Source organism: Pyrgilauda ruficollis, unplaced genomic scaffold (genome assembly GCF_017590135.1).
Source record: "Pyrgilauda ruficollis isolate IOZ18807 unplaced genomic scaffold, ASM1759013v1 scaffold165, whole genome shotgun sequence".
Taxonomy (NCBI): Eukaryota; Metazoa; Chordata; class Aves; order Passeriformes; family Passeridae; genus Pyrgilauda; species Pyrgilauda ruficollis.
Window position 1 is genome coordinate 2,110,290 of NW_024515320.1, and position 12,352 is coordinate 2,122,641.

Genomic DNA, 12,352 nt, shown 5'->3' on the forward strand with positions numbered 1-12,352 from the left:
AGTTTTTCATAACACAGCTGTTTGGCTCTTAAAGACAAAATTTATTCCTTCCCTCCCAGACTTAGTTGGAATAACCAAAGGATATGGCACAACACCTGTGCCAGAGCTCCAGACCGACCCCAGAGGTAGAAGCTGAAGTTACAGTTGAGGCAAGTGAAAAATTCCTGAAGTTTACTGGAACAAAAGAGCTGGAAGTGGATGAACCAAGTGTTTGTTGTTCTTTTTTCATGAAGGCAAAATGGAGTTCCTGATAAAAAATGAGGCACGCAAGGCTGAGTTGTGGCTTGTTTGCAGGGGTGGCAATGGGGCATTGGGATGTCCCCTGGAATCAGACAGGGAGACAGAGTGGCACTGCTGCTGCATTCCTGCAGAGCTCACAGAGGAATGTCTTGCAGAATTTAAAAAGGAGAAAAAAGGGAGAGATACTGCTGAATAAGTTTTAAGACAGCAGGAATGCAGATTCAGGAAAAGATTTGTGGGGAGAGAGGACTTCTTGCTTCCAGTCCTAAATTTCTGCAAATAACATTTGTCAGTGGAGTTGGCAGGAGTTTACACAGGGACAGCAAGGAGGTAAATTCCAGGAAATATTTGGAGAGTGCAGGGAGTTTTCTAGGAGAGCAGTGGAAGATTGGAACACATATGGAAGCAAACACAGGCCAAGGTTGTGCCCTGGGAAGGGCAAAGAATTACAAGAAGCAAAGACGTCCTGAACAAGTTTAAATAAAAAAGGCCAAAACGTGACTGTAGATAAAAAAAAAGTTGAATCCTGTATGTGAAGAACTTGCAAATATGTAACATTTTTGAGGATGGAAAAAGACCTACATTAAATCAGCCTCGAGTTAGACATGCAGGAAAGATGATTTACATTAAAACAATAAACTCCACTAAACCAAACCAGACAGCAGTGACACTTCCAGTACTCTGTTGTACATCCAAGGCAGTCCCAGATTTATTGCATCATCAGAGGATACAACTGTTAACGATGCAGCAGAGTTCAAGCCCTGACTCCAGGATTCATATAAATCAGCCTGGCAAATATAACAAGAAGTTTCCTCAGCTGCTCAAACCCTCCAAGAGGTTCTCTCTACAGGCCACTGCTAATCCACAGCCTGGGTGAGGATTCCTGGGAAAGAACCTTTCCTTTAACCCAAATTCCAAGAACAGCTTCAGGGAGTGTGGGAAAAGCCCTGTAGTCCAGCCAGCAGCTGATGTTGATGAAGGTCCCTCAGCTCAGCTCAGCTCAGCTCAGGCCAGGAGGGAGCTGCTCTGGGTAGTGCTCATTAGCCAGTGGAGAGAGCAGGATGCTGCTTTGGGGAAAGGGCTAACAGGAGCCAGCAGTCCCTGTGTGGCTGCTCTTGCAAGGCAGAGCTCACAAGGATGAAGTTCTGCCGTGGCCCCAGGTCCTCCAGCCCCTGCCCTGCACGTGGCTCTCCCTCACCATGGGCTGACCCTGCTGTACAACTGCAGTGAAGCCATGGGGTGGATCCCAGTCCACCCTGGCATTACAGCACTAAAGGAACCCTGCAGCAGTGGAAACCCTGGGACAGCCACGTTTATCTGGGCCACATGGAAGCCCCAACATGGATTGCTGCCTTTGGGAGCTGCTGCTCGGCACTGAGGCTGTTAAGGAGAGGAGAAGCTCCTCAGCTTCTGAAAAGCACAAATCCCCACTAATTCATGAAAAGCAGTTCTGAGGGCTTACTGGGGAGGAGAGCAGATCCTTTAGGGAGGGGATGTGCAGCTCACAGTGCCCTGTTTTGTGAACCAACAGCCACTAGGACAAGTGATTCCTTATGGCAGTGCTGTGTCTTACAGGGCTGTTTTTCCTTTCTCCTTCACACCCCTGGGCTGTAATTCCACCAAACATATTTTAACTTTTTACTGTCCATATATACTTTGCTTCCTCTGCTCTGCCCTGTGATGCTCTGCAAGATTTGAACTTATCACTGAGAACTTCCAACCTGCCCAGCATTCCCACTGAATGCCCTCGACAGGCTGATCCTCAGCAGGAAATGGGAAGGAGAGAAGGGAAGGGCTGGGAGGTAGATTGCAAGGTAGAGGGGAAAAGTGAAAATTGCAACAAAATTGCAACTGCCTGAAAATCTCCATGTGATGATTTTTGTTACGTACCCACACATGCACACATGCACATGCACAACAGCATTTCACAGTGTCAATGTTAGCAAGGGCCTTGTCCCCTTGGAACACGCTGAGTTTTCCATTAGACTCCCATTTCATAGCAATACATTGGAGACCCATGAAATAAATGTGTTATTGTCACTCCAGTGCCTCTGCCCTCTCCCTGCAGCACGTGCCAGAGGCGTTTACAACCAAAGCACTTGACAGGAACTCGGTTCCTTGTGCTCCCAGGAGAGCTGAAGGATGCAGAAAACTGCAGTGTTTTCTGGACCATGCCTATTTTAGTCCAGCTCTCCATTAGTCCTACACAGCAAAACACAGATGTCATAGCCATGTCTGGGGTAAACAGATGGGAAGGTGTTACTTTCAGTACCACCACCACCATGTGATTTTTGGTCAGAAGAAGAGACAAGGATGTGCTTTCTCTGTCCTGCAGATGGCTGCCACAGCTCTGGGGGCTGTGGCACCGGGACCTGTCCTTCACAGTGAGCTGGGTCTGGCAGGTAGATGTGTCTGAAGCAGCCAGCGAGGAGATTCAGTGCATTAAGACAAAATGTCTCCAAATGAAGAAGACCTCCAGTGCCCTTCTAAGGCCTGGGTGCCTCTGTAGGGATGCTGCCTGGACATTGCTCCTCCTTAGTGTCTGCAGCAATGTAGGGGGTGGCAGAGAACAGTCAGGAATTGTCTGGGGAGGACAAGTGAGGGGCATCATGTGCTCCTTCCACATGGCTGCCCCACAGGAATCTGCTGGTGAGTTTTGTAGGCAGAGCTCTCCTGGCAGAGCTCTGGGGCACGAGGTCACTCCTGGCTGTGGCTGGGCATTGGCACAGCACCATCCTGTCCTCACCCTGCACTGCCATCAGAGAGCTTCACACGCCTTTGGGGCACAGTGACAACTGCTCCTTGTCAAAGCACAGCAGCGACAATGTGGGACAGACCCACCAGGGGAGGCTCCCACACCACACTGGGACTGGGCACACCTGGCAGCTCCTGCTTTCCCCGTGTGCCCTCTGCAAACACTTCCTGTGGTTTAGTCAACTTCAGTGATTTTTTATGTCCTTTCAAAGCTGAGCCCATCACCTGACCAGGAGCAAGCGCTTTTTGGATGCAAAGGCATTCCAAGTATCCCTTTGGATACAAAGGCTAAACCAGGCAGGATTTAGGGCAGAGCTGCCCATCCAGGTCCCACCTGCACACCCCATGCCTACAGCCCACTGCCCCTTGCTCCACGCCACTCTGGGGCTGTCCCAGGGAATGCCCTGTGGGCACTGAGCTCAGGACAGGACCCTGGCACCCAGCACACACCTCCTGCCGGGTTCCCATCACTACAGACAAGCCCAGAGCTGCAAACGCAGGGCTGGGCTGGATGCAAACATAAACACAACACTGCACTAGAGATTTTGGATTAACAGGGGCTGGAGGGACAATTGAAAAGCCCCTGCTGCTGGAGCACCAAACTTGGGACAGGACAAGGGCTCAGGAGAGAAGTCTCACTTGTAGGGACTGCTCTGGTGCCACTCGCAAGGGCTTTGTTGTTGGATCTGGTCTGGCAGTAGGAAACGCTAGAAATATTTAATAAAGGGCCTCATATTTTACAAGCAGTCTGGGGAGATGATGTCTGGCCACAGAGGTCTAGACAGCTTGGGATTTTCATTCACAGCAGACACACTTCCTCTTGGATTCAGTTCCTGGAAAATACAGCCAAGCAGCTCCCAGTGAACGTGCCTTCAACTCCTTGATGCCAAAAACAAGAGGAGGAGCCCAGGAATGACATGGCAATGGCAGACAAGGGCTTGCAAACACCAGTCCTGAGGCCGTGACCAGGAGATGGGTGGGAAAATGCCACGTGTGGAATGCTTCAAAGGATGCAAGGCGGTGTTGGGCACGGAGAACAACCTGATTCTCATCTGCACCTCCCTGCTCTCAGCTGGTGGCATTCACACATCCCAAAGACCTGGTCAGTAACTAAAGAATTTTTTTTTCAGTTATTTACAAACCCATTGATTGATCATTCAGCTTCACCCACAGCATTCTGCCTCTGGAGAGCTGGGATTGGAGTTTTTGCGGTCCCGGGCTCTCTTTGATGTGAGGGGCTGAGCCTGAAGCTGCATCACCCAACGAAGGGACAGGGTCCCCAAGGCACAGAGCCCACCTGCACAGCCTGGCACCTGCAGGGACCCATCCTCACCTGGAGATAACACAATCCCCACTCCAAAATGCTATGCCATGAGCTCCTCTGAGAGGACTGGGCTTGCCCTGCCTTTCCCATGCACCAATCCAGCACCTTCCTCAGCAGCCAGACACTTCCAAAGGGCTCTGAAGCCAGCTGTGGAGTCATCATTCCCTCACAACCCCTCCATCCTCCCACATTTCCCTCCCGACCCCCCTGTGATGCTGCTCACCCGAGTTGAGCTGGTGGCCATTCGCTTTGGCAAACACCTGGAACCCCAACAGCCACAAACATCTGTTGTGCCACGACCAATTGGAAAGAACAAATAAGCAAACAGGAGGAAATGTGCATATAAAAAACCTTTTTCTCCTGGCATATGGTCAATAAGCTGCAATTTTTTCTTCCACAGGGAAGGGATTTAAATTCTTGGATGATATGATGCTTGGAGATGTCATTTCTTTTTCATTAAAAAAAAACCAAACCCCCAACCAACCGAAAATTTCCAACCCCAAACTCACAAACTGATGTTAACAAAACAATGTAAAAGGACAAATCTCCCAACAATGACAACCAAAAAATAAAGGTACACGTCAGCATTTGTAATCAAAAACTACTACATACTGTACTTGGGAAGTCTTCTGGGAAAAGATCATTGGCATCTAGAAAGGATATCACTAAAAGTCTGGAGCAATGATATGTATGAGACACGATGCCATTGGAGGGTGGATGGACGGACCCTTAGGAAACTGTCACTCACAAAACTGTTCCATGACAAGAGAAAATAAGAGATGTAAAAAGGATTGGTTTTCCCCATCCCCACCCCCCCAGGCGTTACAGATTCCTTCTCATTTGTCGGAAACAGCCTCCTCTAGTCTTAGTTTATTTGTTGTGTTTTTGTTTTGTTTTTTTTTTTAAAAAAAAAAAGTCTTCAGCTTTTGAAGGAGTCCATCAGTTTCTGAGATGCACTTGGTTTCACAGCACCAAAGAGCTTCAGCTCTCCCCGTCTGATCTGCTCGCAGGGGCTCTGGGGAAGGGCCTGGCTCTCGGCATTCCCAGAGCCCACGGGAGGAAGAGATGTGCTTCTCGTGGCCTTTCCTTGCATTCCTCTTCCTGGAGAAGTCCCACTGCTCCAGAGGTGCCTGGGTCCAGCTGCAGCAGCCTTGTGCAAGAGGAAACATGAAGCTGCTCTTTTCTCTTCCTTTGGAGACTCCCATTGGTCTTGGAGCCCTTTTCAAGAATGCAATTGCTTTTTTATTATTTAAAAATATTTTGTAGTTTGTTCATTTTTTTTTTTTTCAAAATAGTTGTCTTTTTTTTTTGTTCCCTTTTTCCATTGCTTAAATTCTAGAAGGTCTTGGCAACTTCTCATTGTTGAGGACAGGGTGTTCCCTCCTGCTGCCGTGATCCTCAGAGCAGCTGCCTGTCTCTGGTCCATGCAGAACACTCAGGAACTGGAGCTTGGACGTACAGGGGCAAAGGGGAGCAGGGCCTCGAGGAGGAGGAGTGGGAGGACAGGCAGCTATCAAACCTCCACAGACTGGATTTGGTTCATCTGTGCTCTCATCACCTGGATACTGTTCAGAATTTTCTTCTGGTGTCCTGCTAAAGTGACCCCGACTCGCAGAATGTCCCTTTGGGAGGAAAGGAAACAAACACAAATATCAGGAGGTATTTTCTCACAGTAGAACAAGATCATAGATGGTATTTAAAATTATCTTTAAGGTCCCTTTCAACCCAAACCATTCCGTGATTCTGTGATTCTATGATTCCTTGATTATATGAGTCCATAGAACAGTATTTAGAGAGCTGAAGTATCCACAGATTTCTTCATGAATGAAACAAACAAGATGCAAACCTTGTGAAACCTCTCCTCTTTCACTTTTTCCTGCTTACTGTCCATTCTTTGCGCTTTCTACTTACCTGCAGCACCCTCAGAGTCCTGAACCTCAACAGAGAGTGTGAAACAAAATGCCACAAGCTCTGCTCTCTGCTTGTGAGTCAGTTTGTCTTAAATTTTTTACCCATGTACTCTTTTGGATTTTCTTTCATTTTGTGACACACTAACCCATTTTTTCTACCCCTGGAGACATAGGACAGGGATATGCTGCCCCTCCTAACTGCAGATCTGACCCCCATATGCAGATGATGCTGTTTTTTATGCTTTTCCTTTGAGCTGATAAGACCATGAAGTGATCAATTTTTGCACTTATCCTTTTGTTAAATCATGGCAATCTCATTTTTGGACAGCTTCTATTTTTTATAGATTTAGACATGTGAGAGAAATCAAAGTCCTGCCGAGAGCATGAGTGTGGCTCTAAATTGGTCCTATCTGTGTCTCCAGCTGAGTTTGCTCTCATCTCCCCCTTGGCGAATAAACCTCAGTCATGAAATCTTCAGATCTTCTTCTTCTTCTTCTTCTTCTTCTTCTTCTTCTTCTTCTTCTTCTTCTTCCCATCAGGGGATGGGAGGCCACATGACCCAAACCTGACTTGGAGGAATTTCAGGTGCTTTTTGTCCTTGATTGTTAGGAACAGACATTTAAGGGGAAGAGTGGCAAAATCTTTGACATGTTTAGAGTGGAGGTTATTGGGCACAGAAGGGTAAAGAGGAGCTCCAAAGAGTGCAAAAAATTCTTCACTTGTGTCTGTAAACCAGACATAACCAGAATAAGACTGTGGCTCTGCACAACCCTGTGATTCCAAGCCTTCTGCCCTGGACATTAAATATTTCATTGGATATTGGGAAGGAAGTCTTTGCTCAGAGGGTGGTGAGGTCCTGGCTCAGGCTGCCCAGAGAAGCTGTGACTGGCCCTTCCCTGGAAGTGTCCAAGACCAGGCTGGATGGGGCTTGGAGCAAGCTGGGATAGTGGAAAGAGTCTTAAAGCCCACGGCTTTAAGATGAGCTTTAAGGTCCCTTCCAACTCAAATGGTTCCGTGACTCTTGAAAGATAATTCGGTGTCCCAGGTGTCCAGACAAACCAGTGAAAATCTTTTCCAGTAGGTCAGTGTTGAGACCATGTGAATTTGAGGAAGTGAGTCAGTTTTCAGGAAACATCCACACTTTGCTGGCTTTCCAAATCTGGATGAATCAGCACCTCCACTGACATTCCTATCAGCTTCTGCAAAGGCCAGTGAACATCAGCGGGTGGTGTCAAGTCCTGTTACACCACAATTTTCCAAGGAAAAAGGACTTGGACTGTCATCTCTATTGTACATTCAGCCAAGCAGGTGAGGAATGTGGAAGTTTGCCAAAACTAGTGGGACATGAGCTGAGGATGCCCTTGGAATTGTGGTGAAGGCTCTTGGAGAAGACTTGAGGAACATGGTAAGGGACTGGGAGAATTGGCATTTAAGGGACACAGGATGTCTGTGAAAGAACAGCCAGCATTAGCTGGATTCTCTGCATCCTGCCTGCTGCCAGATATTGCAAACAGCAGAACCCAGGCAGGGGTGGGTTGTGGTCTGATACCTCCCTTTGGTCAAAGTTCCTCCCTACCCTTCAGAGGATCTCCTTCAGTGGACTCTCTCTCTTTCTGTTGTATAAACCCAGACATTACTGTGCCAAAATTGTCCCCAGGGCCTTGGAATTGCACTACAGATGTCCCAAAATAGTCAGAACTGCCATGGGAAAGCGAAAGAAAGTCACAGTGGCTGTTTGAGAGAATGGATTCTGACTCACTGATAGATTTCAGATCTGTATTTAAGCACAAATCCAACAACCTCCCTGGCCACCAGGCTCAGAGACACTGCAGCCCTTACAGATGGCTCTAATGCTTGGCCCTTTCTGACGGTTTCTACAGACACCTGCAGCCAGCCACAAATCTTTCAGCAGAGGCATCAAAGTCCCAGCCAGCCCCAAAGGATTTCAAAATCCTCCAGAAGTGGGATTTCAGCTGCCTGATTTCTCTAAAGAACTTGCTAAGAATCAGGTGTTGATTGTCACTTGTCAATTGTCACTGCAGGATAATTTTTGTAGATGCAGGACATTTTTAGTGGATGCAGCACAAACTTGAAACCAGCCCCCAGAAGGGGATCTTATCGAGGTGTGTGAGGGGACATGGCAGAGGCTGGAGCCAGGCTCTGCTACGTGTGGCAGAGCAACAGGATGAGAGGCAATGGGAAGAAATCAATGCCCAGAAAGGGTGTGAAATCTCTTTCCACAGACATAATCCTGAGTAAGGAGCTCTAGAAGCTGAGCAGGAAGGTTGGACTGGATGACCTCCAGTGGTCCCTTTCAACTGTAACCACTCTGTGATTCTGCCTTTCTTAGGCAGATCTTTGCACCATCCTTGTGTCCATCAACACATCAGGAGTTCAGAAGTGCTCTGGAGAATTGTCTGATTCCAGCCTGAAATCTCAGTTTGTCCTATGGAGGGTTTGGACACCCTTGGCAGGGGTGTTCATTTTCACAGAGTGCTAATGGGGAGAGGAATTCTGCAGAGTGACAGACACATGGTCTAGAGAATGACTAGATTAGAAGTGGCTCCATAAAGCAACAATTCTATAAAAGTAAAACTACATCACATGAAAATAAAATCTAATTCAATACCAATTGTTGCAAAACTGCTGGGACTTTTCCTTGTGCTTTGGGACTCAAAGCTTGGGCACTTACTCTACAGTCATCTGAGATACTACATCAAAGGTGGTGAAACCAGCACTGGCAAAGCTCTCCTTGTACTGGCTCATCTTGATGGCATCCAGCCATTCATCCACAGTGTTGAAGCTGGTGTAATCCGGGATTGTGCGGTCAAGGAGGGGGAGGTTCATCCTGAAACACAGAAATGGGCAGTGACAGACCAAGAGCTGCAAGGATGACTGTTCCTGCACCCTCCAGCAGCTGGAGGCACAGGATCGGCATCATTCACACTGCATACACTGCCATGTAGTGGAATTCCACCCAGAAATCACTGTTCTGCCAAGGGAAGGACTGTGCAGAGTATCAGGGAAGCCCTTCTGGATCAGTTCCTGCAGGAGAGGCAGGAGCCATCAGAGATGATGGGATGCTGCTTTAAATCCTGGCTGCTCATGGGGAGAAAGCTCATTTTCATATAGAAGCAGTGCTTCCCACAAGCTGGTGCAACCCACCCAGCCCAGGAAAACTCCACACTGCCTCACGAGGCTTTATCTGCTTCCAGTGCAGAGGGACTGGAATACCAGAACAATCCCACCACCCCAGCATCCCCATGTACATGAAAACAAGGTGCTCCTCTATGTGCAGAGTGCACTGTCCAAGAGCTGCCTGTGCTCACCAGAGCTGCCCAAGAAGAGGGACCTTGACACCTGTATCCCTGCTCTGTGGATGCCCCAAGCCTGGAAGTGTCCAAGGCCAGGCTGGATGGGGCTTGGAGCAACCTGGGATAGTGGAAGGTGTGCCTGCCCATGGCAGGGGTTGATTGAGTTGGGCTTTAAGGTCTCTTCCACCCCAAATTGTGATTCTGTGATCTTTTAATGCTCTCCCTATAAAGGATCAAACACAGGCCAAGCTCTAAAGTAGTTCTGAGAGGTGCAGGGATGGTACCACCAGGACTCAGAGGATACCAGACTTGTTCAGAGGAGCCAAAGAGACACATACCCAGAGGAGAGAGGTGCCATGGCTTTCAGGCTGTTTGGATTTCGGATCATTTTATCCAAGGTGTTGACAATTTGCCCAAACTTGGGCCTGTGGTTCCGATCCTTCTGCCAACAGTCAAGCATCAGCTGGTGAAGGGCATTTGGGCAGTCCATGGGTGGTGGCAGCCGATAGTCCTGCTCAATGGCATTTATCACCTGCAGGAAGAGAAAGAGGCATTAGTGCAGCTGTGATAAAACCTATTTAATTCATAATGTGCCTTTTCTGGGATCCTGAGGGTGACTGACATGACTGATCCTGCAACCTGTACTCACTGCTGTCTTCCCATCTTGTCCCCACCTCACACTGTAATGTCCAGACCCCAGCAGGTCAGGTGAGGTGTGAGGTGTCCTGGGAGGTGCCACCAGCTTTGCTCAGCCATCCGGCCTGGGTGGCTGATTGTCAGGAGCAGCCTCCTGATCTGGGGAAAGGAGCACCCCTATTGCCTGACAGGATGTGTGATCCCACAGCTGCAGGCAGGGGAGTCAGAGAGAAGGGATCATGCTTCCCTTGCACACAGCACAACAGCTTGCTGAGAAAACATCACCATCCAGAGAAGGGGAGTGAGTTACAGACAGGGAGCCTGTCCCTGTGTTTTCCATCCCCCAGTGGTGTTTTGTGCTCCTGACACAAACCAGCTCGTCCAGGTGACAGGGTCGTGCCGTGGCGTGGGTGGCTCAGTCAGCAGAAACAACTGGTCTTTCTGCAGGCCTGTGCAAATGCAAAACACCATGGGGAGGACTCAGACCCCAGTCAGCAGAGCCCAGGAGAACTTGGTTGCAGTGTGCACAGAAGAGCTGCATTACACCTTGCCAAAGTCACATTGCACCTCCAGGTTCATCCAAAAAGGCTTTGGTCTCTCCTTATTGCTCCACACAATCTGGGAAAATGTCTGGTCTTGCAATGTCCACAAGGGCTGGAGCAAGGACTGGAGGATCTTCTGGAATGGAACAAGGGCTGGAGGATCTTCTTCAAGGGGAACTCCACCTCCCTGCCACTCTGCACCTGCAGCCCTCAATCCTCTCTTGGGTGACAAATGAGGGTGAAGCTGCTCCACTTCTTCCAGGAACATCTATTCCTCTGACAGAGGCATGTACAGGCAGGATTCTCCTGCCTCCTTGGCCACGCACAGCAAAGGCACTGAAGGATGAGCAGAAGGAGCCTTGAACACCAGAGATGGGCTTGTGCGTAGCAACAAAAACCCAGAAGTAAGGACAAAAACCAGAACTGAGGATACTGCAGAAATCAGGAGCAGATCTCGAAATGTTGAAGTCTCCATAGGAATGATGGACAAGGGAAGGAAGAGTGCCAGAACCTCCCTCAGGGATCCTGAAGAAGAACCTCCATGTCTCTGGCTATTCTCACCATGGGATCAAGGCTGCCATGGCTTTGTCCAGCCATGTCTTGCACAAGTCCAAAGACAAGAGATCTTCCTGGTGGGATTCCCTACAGCTGTGTCCCCATCCTGGGGAAGTCCAGACATACTTATGGTGGTAGACATATTGTTGAGTAGGGAGAGTACACAGAGAAAATTAAGGATACTGGGAATGGGAATGGGAGTGGGAATGGGAATGGGTATGGGAATGGGAGAGAAGCAGGGAAGAGCTGGTGGCTGATCCATGCCAAACAATTCAGAGTGTGAGATGGGGCATCTGGCAGGGTTTGAGATGGTCTGTGGCTCTAGGCAGAGAATGGATTAGGAGTGCTGGAGGCACTGTTGTGTGTGGCCAAAGTGCTGGGCAGGCTGACCTGAGACATGGGGCTGGCACTGCTGCTGCCAAAATTTCCCAGATGAAGAACCCAGTTCTGCTGCCCTGGCTGGACATGGTGGTGACCGCATGGGGCCTGTGAAGGTCTGACCAGAGGTAACTCCTCTACAAATCACTGACAGGAGAGTGGAGCCGGGGAGTGTTGGTCTCTTCTCCCAGGTAACAAGTGGCAGGACTAGAGTAAATGGCCTCAAGTTGTACCAGGGAACGTTTGGATTGGATGGTAGGGAAAGAATTGTCAAGCATTGAAACAAGGTGTGCAGGGAAGAGGTGGAGTCACCATCCTTTAAGGCTTCAAAAGGTGTGTGGATGTGGCATTTGGGGACGTGTTTAGAGCGAACACAGCAGTGCTACGCTGATGGTTGGACTCAACGATCTCAGAGCCTTTTCCAGCCTCAAGGATTCCATGGCTACTGATGTGCTTTATGCAGCTCAGGTAACCTCCCAAGGGGTGCTAAACCCCAGCCCAGCTCCCTGGGTTCAGGTCTGCCCAGGCCAGTGCCAGGGGAGGCGCAGGGTGGCACCAGCTCCACGCAAGCAGCAAGCACTCCTCTCTGTTCCCAGGGAGTCCCGCTGCCATCAGCCACATCCCAGAGGCAGCGCCAGCTCTCTCCATGTCCTCTCCCAGCCGCCGCCCCAGGCGCTCACACCCCAGGGTCAGGAGGGT

General features: G+C 49.2%; 1 protein-coding gene across 3 annotated transcripts in view; it reads right to left on the reverse strand.

Moving 5' to 3' along the window:
- Positions 1 to 5,629: 5,629 nt before the first annotated feature.
- Positions 5,630 to 12,352, reverse strand: part of EPHB2 (EPH receptor B2) — a 125,092-nt gene continuing 118,369 nt past the window's right edge. For all 3 annotated transcript variants that reach the window (XM_041463450.1, XM_041463449.1, XM_041463451.1), the window contains exons 14-16: positions 9,881 to 10,074; positions 8,921 to 9,076; positions 5,630 to 5,940 (exon numbers count right to left, since the gene is read on the reverse strand). In XM_041463450.1, coding sequence (XP_041319384.1) covers positions 5,832 to 5,940; positions 8,921 to 9,076; positions 9,881 to 10,074 — 459 coding nt within the window. In that variant the 3' untranslated portion in view covers positions 5,630 to 5,831. The remainder of the gene's footprint in view (positions 5,941 to 8,920; positions 9,077 to 9,880; positions 10,075 to 12,352) is intronic.